The sequence below is a fragment of the Pagrus major genome, chromosome 2 (genome assembly GCF_040436345.1).
Source record: "Pagrus major chromosome 2, Pma_NU_1.0".
NCBI classification, from domain to species: Eukaryota; Metazoa; Chordata; class Actinopteri; order Spariformes; family Sparidae; genus Pagrus; species Pagrus major.
Window position 1 is genome coordinate 19407213 of NC_133216.1, and position 15167 is coordinate 19422379.

Sequence of the window (15167 nt, forward strand, 5' to 3'; positions counted from 1 at the left end):
CATGCTAAGGCGCTCTACAAAACAGCTTACTGTGAACTGTTGGATCAAGAGATGGTTTCTTCAAATTCAACAATGCATAATCAAGTTAAGCAAGAACAGAAGTAATTTTTGCAAAGACTTCCTCGAGGTTAATGTCTGGGAGATTGTCAAGAGAGCAGAAGAGGTGCTTCACCATAGCCATGGTCTCTATCAAGGGCTTATGGTTTTTATTGTTGTACGCACCTCAACAGTAAAAGAATTTAGAAATTAAGTATATGACTTAGTGGTGTGATGAGTTGTAACCTCTTGTAACAACATTCAAACCTGAAAAGCACTTATTATTTGTGTTTTGTTCAATAGAATTGTGAAAGAAATTGAGCCCTCACATTTAACCACTGTTTAAACTGCTTAATACATCTTTTAGTGAATCAAAGAGGCCATCAATTATTAAATAATATTAGATCAAATGTCCTTCTAGCTGCATTTAACTTTATGTCATTCTCTCTATATATTTGAACAAGGCTGAGTTTTTGATAAGCTTCCCCATTCTACGGAGGAGCAACTTGGTAAAGTAGGCTATAAAAAAGTAATTGAAGCAAGCTTATCCTTATCCTTGCATCTAGGGCGAGCCCAGATTCAGTTATCAAGAAAAAGTCCAGTTTATCTGAAGTAATAAAATCCTGAAAAAATAGTGGTGATGTAAAAAGGTGTAAGAAGCTAAAAGATATAAAAGGTAGTGTTTGGTAGTTACTTAAAAAGAAAGGCAGATGCTGAGAATCCCTGAGTCAAGATTAAATCATTAAGTGGGGGTGTATACTTCTCTTAAGTAAGGCTAATAAATATCTAACCATTTACAATAAACTGTAATTTACTTGATTACTTCAGACTAACCTTCAGTCAGTGTGACACTGTGCACCAAGTGTGTGTTTTGTGTTTATATACAGTCTACTGTATATTTGTGTTCACCTGATTGACTATATCCTTCCAATCCTTGATGAGGGTGAGAGTGCGCTTGCTGCTGTCTGTATATTCAGTGAGGTTGAAGGTAGCTGCAGCTCCCCACAAATCCAGCTCCCTCAGCGCTTCTCTGATTGTCACTTCTGCCTGAGCACGACTGTTCAGGTCCTAAATGCAAGCACACACACATACACACACAGCTGGATAACTTGTGTTCACCCATCACATAATAAACATTTTAAAAAAGCATTCTGTAAGAACTCCTCTGTGATGGTGGGCAAGAACATTTACCTGCATGCCATGTTTTGTCAAACTGTCAATAAATTACAAACTGTGAATATGCAGATATTCTATGTGGCTTGCCAGTAATATACGATAGTACTTTACATGTGCTGATATGAAACTTCATTGAACAATTGTCTTTACCAAATAGTCTCATTATAGAATGTTACAAAGTGCAATGGCTGAATCATTAGTTTTATGTCATAATGTCCTTAACACAACAAAAAAAAGTTTTGGTCTATATATTTTAAAAGCGCTATCTAAGATCAAAATGAAAAAAAGGTTCATCCTAGATGAGATGTGTTCACTTTCCATTTGCAAGAGGAGCAGTAAAAAAAATGGTCTTAATCTTTAAATATGATTTGATCAAAAACACAAAACATAAAAGATTGGGGCAGTACACACATACAAATATGAGCTTTCCTGCATCAACAATTGCAATTTCTTACTTGCTGCTGCCCCCTAGTGTCTTCAGTCACTTATTGTGATAATGTTGGTAACCATTGCGACTCATATATTTTGAGCCATCATCGTCCCTTAACTAAAAAGACCAAACAAAATTTGAAAATTTCAAAGAGGTGTGTCTCCCTATAGAAGTATGTATATGTATTTGTGTATTTGTGTGTGTGTCCATACCTTGAGCTCCAAGGCCTTTTCTATGATGGTATTTGCCACACCGAGGAGGTCATTAAAGGTGAGCCTCTCTAAAGTTGTTCCTCTTGGAAGGCCCAGCAAGCGGAACATGTCCAACCAATGGTCCTGGGACAGGTGCTCCCCACGCACGTACTTCAGCACTGGGACCATGTTCTAGACATTGTGGATGGAAAAGTGTGAAAATAAAAGTACAAACAAAGGTCTTTACTTGCACAAAATATATTCTGTAAGGTAAATTGCCACAATGTTTTCTGAACAAATGTATGATCCCGAAAAGAAGAACTCTTTTAAATTTGGTGATTCTGAGACTGACCTACCATCTAAAACCCCTGCAGACTCTAAGAGTAGTTTATTTGTGCAAAACTTTCGCAATTTAGGCCTAAGCTTTGCTTGAGGGTCTTGTGTGAGACTCTAAAGCAAAAATACTTGTAGAGAATAGCAATGATATGTTATTCCATCAACTCTACTACACCCTACCTTGTATTTGTCCACTTCTCCTTGCAGTTTAACAGACATGGCAGTAGGCTGCTCCAACTTCCTAAGTCTGTCCTGCCACGTAAACAGAAACTCCTCAAACACATATGTTTTACTCCTGTGAAACAACAGAAACATACAGCACATGTTAACACATAATTGATTACAGAGTAGAGACAAATTTAAGAACAGTGCCAACTTCAGAGAATTGAGATCCATCAGCAGCAGACCTAAACATAACCCTCTACCTGAATGTTATCCAGTCCTCCTGGGCCTTTTCTGTGAAGCCCTGCTGCCACTCCTCATAAAGACTCCACATCTGACTGAACTCATCCATGTCTCGTTTAGTCTCTTCTGCCAGAGAGAAATCTGGAGCCTCCAGGTCAAAATAGGTGCAGTCCTCACTGAGGAGAGTACAGCAGAGTAGAGTAGAGTAGAGTTGAGGACTTCATCCACTTCATTGTCAGGTGCAATGCAGCAAAGGGGCTCATCATTGAGTAAGTATGTAATTATTGAACTACGAGCGAGACAAACACTTTTTTTTTCTTTGACTGTGTTGGAACCTGCTTTAAATGCACTTAAACTTGAAGGTAGAACGTGACTTTATAAGTAGAAAAAATATAAATTCAGCATATTAAAAAATAACTTACAGCAGTTTAATGCGCACAAGCTCGAGCTCCTGGAACTCTTGCTGCTTGTCTCTGATGGTCTGGAGACACGCCAAAAGGGCAGCATGATCACCAGACTCAAGCATCTCATCTTTAGGCTTCAGCTGGTCCCAACGGGCCTTAAACCGCTCCAGATCTGCCCTGTAGGCGTTGGTACGAGCAGCGGCATTACTTCGCATCACCTCCACCTAAGGTAGGAACAGGCCGAGATTAGTGAGTTGCACAAGAACACAGCCAGGGACAGAAAGGAACAGGAATTGGGGTTAACAGACAAAGGAAAACAGAGTGAGAGGGGAGTTGAAAGACTTCAACAAAGCAGTAGCAGAAAGCTGCTGTCAAAGCAAACTTGTAAGCCTTTGTATTTGTGAGTTTATATCACCTGTTCTTTGATCATGAGCTGGTGGCTCTCCATGACAAGCTCCAGTTTGTCCCACTTGGCTCTCAGTGAGGACAGCGAGTCCAGGCCGGCCCCAGCCACTGCTCGCAGCAAGCGGTTCTTCTCCTCAGCACACTGGAATTGAGGTAGGATCTATACAAATGCATACAGTATGGGTTGTTTATTTTCATGTCGTGTCAAACATAAGACCAATCCCACGTGGAAACAAAGACACTGCTGCTATATATCAAACATCTGAAATAAAACATTCTTTTATTTTCTCTCTAGTTTAGCAGCAAAAACTTTTGACCAAGTGTAGAAAAATGAACCTTTTTCAGTTCAAATCAGCCTGCTGAATGAAGGGGTTGGAGAATCATATTTTCATAAACCTCAAACATTGGTACTATCATTCAATAAAGTTCCAAGCCAAAGTTTAGGGGTGTGTTTTGTCTTACTTCAGGTTTGCGAGCTAGTATCTGGCTATATATGCCACTGGCCGCACCAATCTCCTCCATGCTCTCTGGTCGATTGGACAATGCCTCCATTGACTCTGAAACAAAACTGTCTATGGCCTGTGTGTGACCTGCAAGCAAGAGAGAAAAATGCACGCACAAGGTAAGTAAACAGAAAAGGAAAGAGAAAGTAAAGGGGGATGTCATGGGGCAAAGAGAATGGAAAACAAAATTGGCATAAACGAGAACAGAGAAAGACAAGGAAATAGGGAAACACTGGGCTTGTGATTGGTGTAAATTACACTGACATTTCAATTCGAAGGTGAAATCTTAATGCTGTAAAGGAGAGAGAACATTCCCCATGTACATACAAAAAACTGAAAGTAAAAGTACAATCAAGTTGTCTGTGTGTACCTTGTATGGACCTCCTGAGTGACAAGAGCAGCATGTCAAACAGCCTCTGGATGAGGTCATCGATGGCTGCTTTTACTGGCTCACAGTTAACTGTAATACAGTCTACTTTCTCCTGACTGGGAGAGAAGGAAAGAGCGGATGAGTTCCTGTCAAATGATGGGTTGTAAATTTCCTGTATTTGGGGTGTCAGTTAACATATGACCTTTAAGCATAAGAACTGAATCAAAGAAGTGAATTTAATCCCACCAGGGGAAAGTACATGTCAGCTACAATTGGCTAGAGAAGAACTCTGAGCCATCTGCCAAAGCTGATTCAGGGCAGAGAACTAAAGATGAGATGTGAGTCTTTACTATTAGTTTAACAAAGAATTTTCAGAATCAAGATGTAGACAAGGCCTTCTTGTTATTTCAGGTTAGTAGATGGAAATGCATCAGTAATAATACTACAATATCCATAGATAACAGAATGCAGGAACAACAAGGACATAAAGATGTTGTATACTGTGAGTGACTGACTGCTTTTTTTGGTTAACAGCTGAGTAATGTGCAGTCAATAGTTTCATGACTGACAGAGGGAGAAGAAGACTATCAGTGTCTGTTACTTAATGTTAGTTTATAAATTTCCTGTATTTGTGATATCGGTTAGCATATGACCTTTCATCTTAACAACTGAACCAATGGAGTGAATTTGGTACTCCTAGGGGAAATACATATCAGCAACAAAAGGCTAGAGAAGAACTAAGATGAGTATATAAGTAAGATGAGTCATGTCGGTTAGTTCTACAAACAAACATGTGAAAAGGAAAATAAACCGTTGGTAGTGATTTGTTTGAGGTTGATTTTTGGTTGATTTTTGGTTTTCAGTGCTGTGATTAAACCAACTTCCCCACACCTGTATTAGCAGTGCCAGCTTGTGCCTAAACAAAATGTAATAAAGGAGTAATATGTAATATTTTCACATTAAAATGTCTAAAAATATATGGAAATATGTATCTATTACGTATCGTGTTTAATTGTGTACTTAAACTATCCCAAATGTTTCCAACAGTGTTCAAACACAGTTATAAGTATTCTTATTCAAGGTAACAAGGCATTTCATTTGGTCGCCTGTCACTGGCGTCACATCCCTTCAAACCCACTCTAGTTAAGATGTCTTTAAGGGAACCCCAGATGACACGTCTGAGAAGGACATTTACAACTGATTGTCTTGCAAACACATTGTTAGAATTTCAGATCAGATTTTTACCTGCGCCAAGGAGGTTTTGTTTCATCCGTGTCAGTTTGTTGTCTGTTTGTTGGTTGGTTGGTTGGTTGGATTGTCAACAGGATTACACAAAAACTACCGAACTGATTTCCATGAAACTTGGATGGAGGATGGGCATTTACTTTTGGTATGAATTTATATGAAGGCACGGATCCAGGAATTTTTTCTCACTTTCTTTAACATTGCAAGATAAGGCATTATTAACATTTTTGTTCATTTCTCAGTGAACAATGCATGGATGTTGATACAAAAAAGGGGTATTTAGATAGCTGGTATGTATGAATGAGTACAAGTTGATGCCAATCTTAGATGTGGTGAGCTTAAATTATGGTTAAGCAGTTATGAGTGGTTGAAAATTTTGAGTCAAACAGGGCTATTGAGTTTCATATTGAAATAGGCTTGATTGAATTAAAGAGGACTGTTGGGCCTTGGCGGGGGTACACGCTCTACTGAGTGCCGTTCTGGTTTATTCAGCAATTGTGGTTGTTTCACAATGAAGACAACAACTCTCTTGATTTCAGGCTACTTCACAGCATCATCAAATGTATACCTTTTGTTATCGCTTTGACTGACATACCCCATAGTGGCAGAAATGACATACTGTGCATTTTAAGCGTTCACGCTTAACAAGTGAGCTCCCACGAGATATCAAAATACATGATGGTGTGATGATAGGTTTAATCTTGAGGCTTTTTGATTTTGTGGTTTTTCCCCACCGTTTTGCATTATTTATATGTATTTCACAGAAGTACTATACATTGAAGACATTTTTTCTTTTGTGTAACTGTATGACTTCTATTTATTTTACATGTGATATGTACCTGGGTAGACGTTCAGACTCCTTTCCTCTGGCTTTCAGGGCCTTGAAGTTTCTCTCCCAGTCTTGCACGGAGTTCAGATGCTTCTCAACTAACTTCTCTAAATCTACCTGGCCCAGCACCACCCACTCCTAGAACATACACACACAGAATCACAGTGGTTGGGTTAAGTGCACATTTCCCAATTTCATATGCGTCTGTGTCAGAGGTGACAAAACTGGACAAAGATGACTAAATAAAAAACAGAAGTAAAGGGTTGATAAAAGGAGAAGTCTGGTGTTGGCGGAGGGCTTCCCCTTACGATTAAATATGCATGGCTGCAGATAGAGGGGACAAGATACTATGCTGTGCTCACTGTTCTGTCAGGGTAGTATAAAGGGGAAAATGTAGACAATGAAAACAAATAGAGCTTCAGTATGTAAATAGAAAAGCATGACTAATCCCAGTTGCACTCTTTCAAAGAAAACAGCACAGCAATGGCTCAGACTGCTGTGCTTCAATGAGCAAGAAGTGGTTACTTACTGAACATTTGTGTAAAATACATGGACAGCATCACAGTGGAGCCATAAGAAGTGTTTTAAAGACAAATCACTAACTACAAGAAACTGTTAATCACTTTGTATTCTACAGCTATTGGGTGATATCAAATTTGACCTTTGAGGCCAGGTTCAAATCTCTTCAGTTTCAAAGATCACCACACTTGCGTTGTTTTTTTAATGCATTAAAATGGTTTCATGTTGTATAGTGACCAATAAAAACCCTCATCATACATCTCTTGACATCATCTTGATTATACAGATGTTTTTTTTTACAGGACAGTTGACTAATAATCTAGTCATAAACATTATTAATGTCAGAATAATCTGTTGTTTAGTCACCTTAAACTTGTTTTGGACAGCTTGGAGGCGGCAAAAGAGGTCCTCGGCCTTGCTGAAGATGGTGAGGAAACCAGAAGCATTTCTATCGATCATGATGCTGAAAATAAGCCCCTCCCCCTGGGCACTGACCCCTTTGAACTGGTTTGGGATTGAGATGAACCGCTTCATCTCCCTGAAATAGCGTGCTCGCACCTCCTCAAATGGAGGACGGAACTGCAAACGGCCTTGCCTGATCACAAGAAGGAAAGAAACCATGAAATAAGGTAATTTTTTTATTCAACCCACACTTATCATAATGTCTTTGTAGGAGAGAGAAAGAAAGAGAAATGGTGACATGGCCAAGTGTGAGATCTAGGGACTGGTAAAAGGAAGTCAGAGGTGTCAATGGTTCCAGATAAGGGAAAAATACTTAATGTGTGAGAGAGGCAGATGAAGGTTTGACAGCTGAAAGTGTGTGTACTGACTTGAAAGTGAGGTCTATGTGTATTTCAGGCAGGTTCTTGTTCAGAGCTTCCAGTCCTGTCTGGTACTGGTGTTCAAGAGCCTTGTACAGCTGATGGTTCCAGTGTTGACGCCATGCCCGCATGTCATCAGACCTGAAGCCCTGGAAACACATACATGCATTAGACAGGCTGGAAAATGTCCAATTAAAAGCTGAGTAATGAGCACTAGAATCATTCTAAATCATGCTTACTGATAATGATTATCACAGAAACCACAGGGCTCCCTGGTGAACTTTTTTCAAATGGTTCCAGTCATGAATATAGCAATAATTTATTCAGTAAAAAATACATAAAAGAGGGCAGCAGCAAACACTATACTTATGCTCTGACTGTAATCAATACCTGAGCCTCCAGAGTGGCAAAGCCAGTACGAAGGTCCTGAAGGCCATCCTTCCACCGCTGCTGATGTCTCAGTAGGTCCACATTCATCAGTGTCACCACCTGAGAAATGTACCCAGAGGTGTACAAACAAATACACAAAGGAGTAAGACTTAGTTACTAATCTCGGATTATGGTTCCAAAGAAAACAGTTTACATTAGTGCTAACTGTACAACTCTGTATTTGACCATTTTGTAGAACAACTGAGGTCTAAATGTAACAACATGCTACAACCTTGTCAACGAAGTCAGTGTGCCATTTGCGTAACTTCCTGTTCTCGGTGGAGAGTTTCTCAGCAGCAGACTGCAGCTTGGTAATGTAAACTTCCAACTCCTTGGGGTTGTCCCAGGTGATCTGCAGTTTACCGCCTGATTCTTTTGACTGAGAGCGAGGATTCTGACAAAGAAAAGCAGAAAGGGTATGTCACTAATGGGGCAACTCAGGAGGTAGAGCGGGTCGTCTAGTAATCGGAAGGTCACTGGTTCGAATCCCTGGCTCCCCCATCTGCATGTCGAAATGTCCTTGAGCAAGATACTGAACCCCAAATTGCTCCTGATGAGCAGTCAGCACCTTGTACGACAGCCTCTGTCATCAGTATATGAATGGGTGTGTGAATGTGACAAGTGTTGTAAAGCACTTACAGCGGTCAGTAGTCAGTAGACTGTAGAAAACACAAAATCAAAGTCAGGTATAATTTAAAAGGTGACAGGGAAGTTTGTGGTTGAAATATGTTGTGTTGAAGGAACTATATAGAACTATAGTTCCTATACTTTTCCCACAAACTCTAAAAAAACATTTGAGTTCTTGGAATTATTGAATGTTTTTTTTTTTGAATGATTCATCCTCACAATAACAATCGTGCACTGGCAAGTCACCCGCTTCCAATTCTCTTTTTATAACATCAGACTTCCATAAGAAATAATTATCATCATAAAATTTTTTTCTAATATTTAACGTTAAGGCAAAGAATGCAAAAACAATCATTTCAAGCTGTGTGCAGTACCTTGATGACCTGTTCAAAGGCCAAGGCGAGGCCAAGCATCATAGGTCTCTGAGAGGGAATCATCTGTTGGTCAATGGTGTTGTAGAAATGGGCCACCTGAAATACAGTAACACTTTGTTACAATACCAGCATGAGACAAACTAAAACAGAAATAATGAGAGAGGAATGAATAAATAAATAAATAAATAAATAAGGAAAGGAAAGGAAATGTGTTTGGACCTATAGTACACTCTCACCTGTTTTAGGACAATGGCCTGTCTATAGAATTTGTCTGCAGTATTAGCAGCCTGCTGTATCTTGGCTGGGATGGGAAAGCCGAGAGCAGAGAGCTGCCTGACCTCCCTGAGCAGACTGACCAGTCTGTCTGAATACTGGATCTTCAGCCTGCCGTCGACGTGGTCCAGGTCCATCACACGGTTACTGGCCTGGAGACTATGCAGAGGGAGAGAGTTGGATTAGAGAAATACAGAATGTTAGATCCACGTAAACTGAAGTGCCCTTGATCAAAGAAGTGATGATTAACATTTAAGATGAAATTCAGTGTTGCTCTGAACTTTTCTTGAATGTCTTGTATGTCACAGTGTGCACTGTTTCCAACCTGATCCCTGACTTTGGGTCAGCCAGCCCTGACAGTATATCTCTGGACCAGTCCTCAAACTGTTCCTGTTCATATGCCCTCAGAACTTCCAGCAGGTCATCACAGAAATGCATGAACCCTTTGAACCCAGACAGGTCTGACAGCAGTGCCTCAGATATGCGGACAGAGTCCTCAACCTAATGTAAGAATGCAAGCAGAGGAACATAAAAGAAAAAGGAATCGGCACACACACTACTCTTTTCATCATCATAGGAAATATTTGCAATATCAGTATAACGTTGTGGTTGTATTTTCAGTCATTTTCATATCATGACCATCTGTCTAATTATCTAATAAAAGCTCTCTTAAACCTGTGCAAATAAATGATAGACTAGAAAATCCATGCTATTGGACGGTATGTGACTCAGTTACCTTATGTATGAGTTGTCTGACCCAGACAATTTTGTTGACCACCTCAGGGAGGTTTCTGCCAATGAGTGGCCCAGACTTTTCTCCGGGTCCTCCATGGCAACGACTCTCAAAGTCGGTCTTCAGGCCTAAAAAATCAAAAATGAATAAAGTAGAGAGAGGTCAAAGATGAGGAACAACAATGTGTCACCACTACTACTATACTACTATAAGTAAACGGCCAGTGCTTCAGCTTAAGAATATATTGCTGTTTGAGGGACAGAGCCTTTTCATGACAGGATATTTACTCTAAGCACAACGCCATCTTAGTGCCCCATTTAAGCTAATACATTTCTGAAACAACCTCAGAGTAGCTATCTTTAACTGCACTCTTAAGGTCTGGACCAAGGGTTTTCTCTCTGAGACCCTCTTCAGACAAAATTACGACAACCACATCTGGAAAAAATATATATACATATACTTCATATATATATATATGTTCAGATTGGACTTATTTATAAATGTGATTTTTGACTCAAATTGCGGCATACAGGCACTACATGTGTGACACAGCCACTCCTGTGATGACTGTGTTGATTAATGATCCAAACTACAATAACTAAATTCCTGTTGTTTTTACAGGAATACCAACATTTTCAACTTATGCAGTGTCTTTGCCTCGCATCTCTCCCTCCGTGCATCCCCCTCAACTCTCTCTATACTGTTTAAAAACCTCTGGTCTGGACAATAATAGTGCAAAATTAAATAAATGATTTCAATAAAATGAAAATACATTGAGTGTATTTTTTAGATATGAAAAGTGAATCCATTCAGCAGCAGCGTTTAAGCACAGGAAGTGGGTTTAATCAGATTGTATGTATTTGCTCCCCTGTATAAACACAGTAACTCAATGTCTCACTGAAACAGAGAGACGAAAGTGTTTTGAAGCAGAACTGTGAACCTTTGTTGTAGTCCAGCAGTCTGGCCAGCAGGGTCTCTCTCTCTGACTGAAGCTCTTTGCTGATATTGGGACGTCTGATTAGCTCCTTGTGCTTTTGAAACACCTGCAACAGCTAGACAACAAACAAATGCACACCCACAGGCACTTACGATAAGTTCCTACATGAATACACACCCACACACAATATTTTTTCACGTGAACTGAAGTAGTCTGTTTCACTACCTGTTGTGGATTATCCTGCACATCAGCAATGTAGCTCTTTAGTCTGCCAGCGACCTCCTGCTCTGACGGAGCCATTAGTCGCTCAAACTGAGCCACTGCTGCTCTCCAAAGAGGCTACAGAAAACATACAATAATCAGTCGTACTAAATAAGTAAGTAAGTAAAAGAGGGATGTTTCAATAAATGTAGATGATACTTATATATAGGATCAAAGTCAATTAAGGATGAAGTGCATGGAAAAATGATGCATAGTAACTGGATAGTAATCTGATGGCAGTGTCATCAGCCATGCAATGAAGACCCTGCACATACACATGCACACTCACAGCTTCCAACAACAGTCTAACCTCAGTGTAGGGGTTGTAATGCAGAGGGTTGAGTCCAGAGAAAGGCTCAAAAACACGATCTGAAGTCAGAGCCTGCTGTTTCCCTCCTGGTAGCAGGCGCAGCAGTTTCTCATGAACCATTCGCAGAGTCACCACCTGGTAGACATATACAGAGACAGTGTATTCACATGTTATCTATGTGTGCCGTTTCATGTTTGTCTTTGGTTATCAAACTGAAAGGAGTCAACAACCCGAGTTCCACTGTGTGACTTATTTGACTGTAGGACTAATTCTAAGATGCTATAGATATGGATATGACAGAGACACAACGGATGTTCATGACAAACTATCAATGGAAAATGCTCACAGGGCAGATATTAGATAGTTCCAAACACTTAACGTTATGTCCACAAGGGAAATTATACAATATACTGTAAAGAGGTATGGGACAGTGGGGACACTTTCCGAAGTCTGTGGTAGAGTTTCTTGGCTAAAAAACTTTGCCAGGTCAAGTAGGGTTTAAAAGTATCATAGATCTGTATCATAGTTAGGCAATAGCCTGGAGAGGAGAGAAGGAAATTATCATGTTCTGTGAACACTGTAATACAAACAGCTACTAGGGGTAGATCATTTATCAAAGGCTGTGCCCAAATTCAGAGTCTAAAGTTTTGTTGATTAAGCTGCCCAATTGCAAAGGCTACTTTGAGTCTATTAAAGTTCACAATTTTTTAAAGACAAAAGTTAAGATTAAATCTGTACATGTGAACATTTGAGAGGGTTACTTTATGGATCAATAAAGAGTACTAGACATTAGAAAATATGGTATATTATCCATATTATATTATTATTATTATTTTAAGGAGACTTTAAAGTGCCCTAAAAAGGAGAGTCTGTTTATCTTTTATTTATGGTAACCATTTATGGTTCACTTTTCCTTCCTTGTTATGGACTAATAAACATCAAGTGGAAATTCCACTTGAATGTCACATCTTCTTCTTTACAAATAAACAGAAACCAGGAAAGGAAAATCTAAAAGGCCATGTCAGGATATATCTTGATCAGGACCTTATCTTACCTCGTCTAATCTTTTTGCAAGGCAATGAAGGGTTTGTGGGCAGTGCTTGTTTCCCTTCCAGGGGTGGGGGGCGTGTCTCTTCCACACCTGAGAAAAAGGCACGTAAACAAGTTTTCAGTGTTTATAATTTCAAACTGAAAATATCTTTTATTTTACTGTTGAATTGAAGTTAGGCATTTAATTTTGACAGAAATAGTAATGGCTTTGATTTGTGAAACTATTTTGCGCATACTTTTCCCCCATTTTGTACTCTTCCATACCTGTCCAGTCAGATGATCACAGGCTACCACCCATTGCTCACAGATGGCCACACCTGTTCTCAGGTTTTCCCTCACTGATACAAATGGCTCCTCAAAAATCTTAAGACCACTCAGCTTCCTCTGTACATATCTCCCCAGGGCTCCACCTTGTACATAAATACACAAACACAACAAGAAAAGATGTCAAACTTGAACTACTGACAAGCATGTTCTGCACAACATGTACTGTATTCTGAGTGTAGTTCCTCGGAAAACAGTTGGTTTCATTTCTCAATAGATGTGCGTTCTTTAAATTGTGTGACATAGACAGCTTGGCACATACTGTATCTGAAAAACAACATCAGCATTTAGTTGTTTTCATTTCCTTGTTTTGTTTTGTGTATGTGTGAGAGAGTCGCACCGATAACGTCCATGAGTCGGACCATGCGCGTTTCTGGATAAGGATCAAAGTCAGTCTGCCTCCAAACATCGTCCAGAGAGTCTCTGCTCTGTTCCACCAGATCCACAACATCAAGCATAGATAAGCCATCAAGACCACCATACTCCTGGCGGAAAAACAAAGGGACACATACTTTGGTGTGTCAGTTTAGTTTTTAGTTTTCTCCCAGCTGGTTCACTGCAAATAGAAACATTAACTTCTAGAACAACCATTAAACACTGGTCAAATCATTATGAGAAATAATGTTAACATTAAGACCAACAATGTTAAGGTTTTTAAACTTCACACTAAGATGTTAAATTAATCTGTAGAATAATTGCTTAGTACAGTTACAGTTTACATCTAAATAATTGTAATTCAGTTAGCAACCACCATGTTTACATATAAAACCAATATGTAGTAAATGTAACGACTTTAATTCATTTTCTTTCATGTGGCCAGCCCTGATACATAACTGTTTGCTTGCATACCTTTTGTATGGGTTTAAAAAGCTCAGTGAAATGTGTTGCCCTTTCTCTCACACTGTTCTTCTCCGCTGACTCAGAGAGATCTGCCCAGTACTGGAATTCATCACTGGGAGTCAGGATGCCTGCATAGAGGAGAATAAAGTATGATTTCACCGGGGGGGTTTTGTTGTTATTTTTTACTAGGTAACTTCCTTTATGAAGAACTGAACAAAGCAAAATCATGTTTAGTCATACACCTATTAACTCTTCCTGATAGGCCACATTGAGATGATAGCACACATGCTAGCAAGGTGTTTTACCAAATGGCATGTAAAATCTTATATCCCTCCAAAATCTAAATATTTCCAATATTCAATATTTGAAAAAAAATCTATGGTCCTGACCGGTGTATATCTTTCTGTAAAAAACATATGTATGCCTACCAAGGACATCTTCCTCCGTGCGGCCCTTCTTGGAGGAGGGTTGCGCTCCAGTCTGGCGGACCACTGAGCCCAGGCCAAGCTCCAGCTCACTCAGCAGGCCTGCCAGCTTAGGGTCAAATGCTGAACGCCACCGCTCATCCTTGAGAGAAGTGAACAAGAGGCAAAAACTTATAGAGTGAATAGTCTTGTTTTCTGCTCGTGCCTTATTTGGATACTCTTATCAACAGCTTGAGCAATATTTATCATCATCATGCTGGTGTAATATTAATTTACAATCGTTTGTTTTAAATTTGCCCCATTTCCTTTCAATTGTAACATTCTAACTACAAATATAGAAAATAAATTGACTAAGTATGTGGCATGCTTCTATGGGATTCTTTAATACACTTGGATGGGCTCACCTTCAGCAGTACAGGTGCAAAGACTTGTCTTACAGCCTGGTAGAGAGTGTTAATGGGAGACTCCAGCATGGACGACACAAGGAGGCTCTGATGAAGGTTGTCCTCTGTGATCACTGTGGGATGCAGCTTGAAGAACACCAACACCTTCTCTCTGCTGTTCCCCGATGCTTCAATCTGATAAAAGAAAGGTGGAATGTTAAAAAAGAAAAAAACAAAGTCAACACATGATGATTAATTGTTATGTTTAAAGTATGAAGCATGAATAAAGTAACATAAAATGCACATATACATGCTACCAGGCTGCTTATTAATTACACAGTTAAAAAAAGGTTAAAGATGCAGGTTCAAAGTTTATAGTATCACTCAGTATCTTTTAACCACAGATAATTTCCAGGAGTAATGTCTTCCTTCTATGGTGTTTGTTTATTCATTGTTTGACAATTGTGTGTAAATTATGGTTTATTTAGTCTATTTAACCAAGTAGAAAGTTAGGATTTCCCCCTGTGAGCT

The 15167-nt window shown here is 39.4% G+C and overlaps 1 protein-coding gene across 1 annotated transcript in view; it reads right to left on the bottom strand.

Moving 5' to 3' along the window:
• Positions 1 to 15167, bottom strand: part of dync2h1 (dynein cytoplasmic 2 heavy chain 1) — a 116255-nt gene that overhangs the window by 100829 nt on the left and 259 nt on the right. Inside the window, 26 exon segments of the mRNA XM_073495047.1 lie at positions 946 to 1104; positions 1855 to 2025; positions 2350 to 2464; positions 2595 to 2750; positions 2997 to 3202; positions 3394 to 3543; positions 3846 to 3973; positions 4257 to 4372; positions 6341 to 6468; positions 7216 to 7444; positions 7680 to 7819; positions 8061 to 8159; positions 8332 to 8493; positions 9101 to 9196; positions 9337 to 9532; positions 9699 to 9874; positions 10110 to 10234; positions 11047 to 11158; positions 11269 to 11382; positions 11615 to 11749; positions 12669 to 12755; positions 12929 to 13074; positions 13329 to 13473; positions 13838 to 13956; positions 14257 to 14395; positions 14658 to 14831. Of these exon segments, the coding sequence (XP_073351148.1) occupies positions 946 to 1104; positions 1855 to 2025; positions 2350 to 2464; positions 2595 to 2750; positions 2997 to 3202; positions 3394 to 3543; positions 3846 to 3973; positions 4257 to 4372; positions 6341 to 6468; positions 7216 to 7444; positions 7680 to 7819; positions 8061 to 8159; positions 8332 to 8493; positions 9101 to 9196; positions 9337 to 9532; positions 9699 to 9874; positions 10110 to 10234; positions 11047 to 11158; positions 11269 to 11382; positions 11615 to 11749; positions 12669 to 12755; positions 12929 to 13074; positions 13329 to 13473; positions 13838 to 13956; positions 14257 to 14395; positions 14658 to 14831 (3723 nt within the window).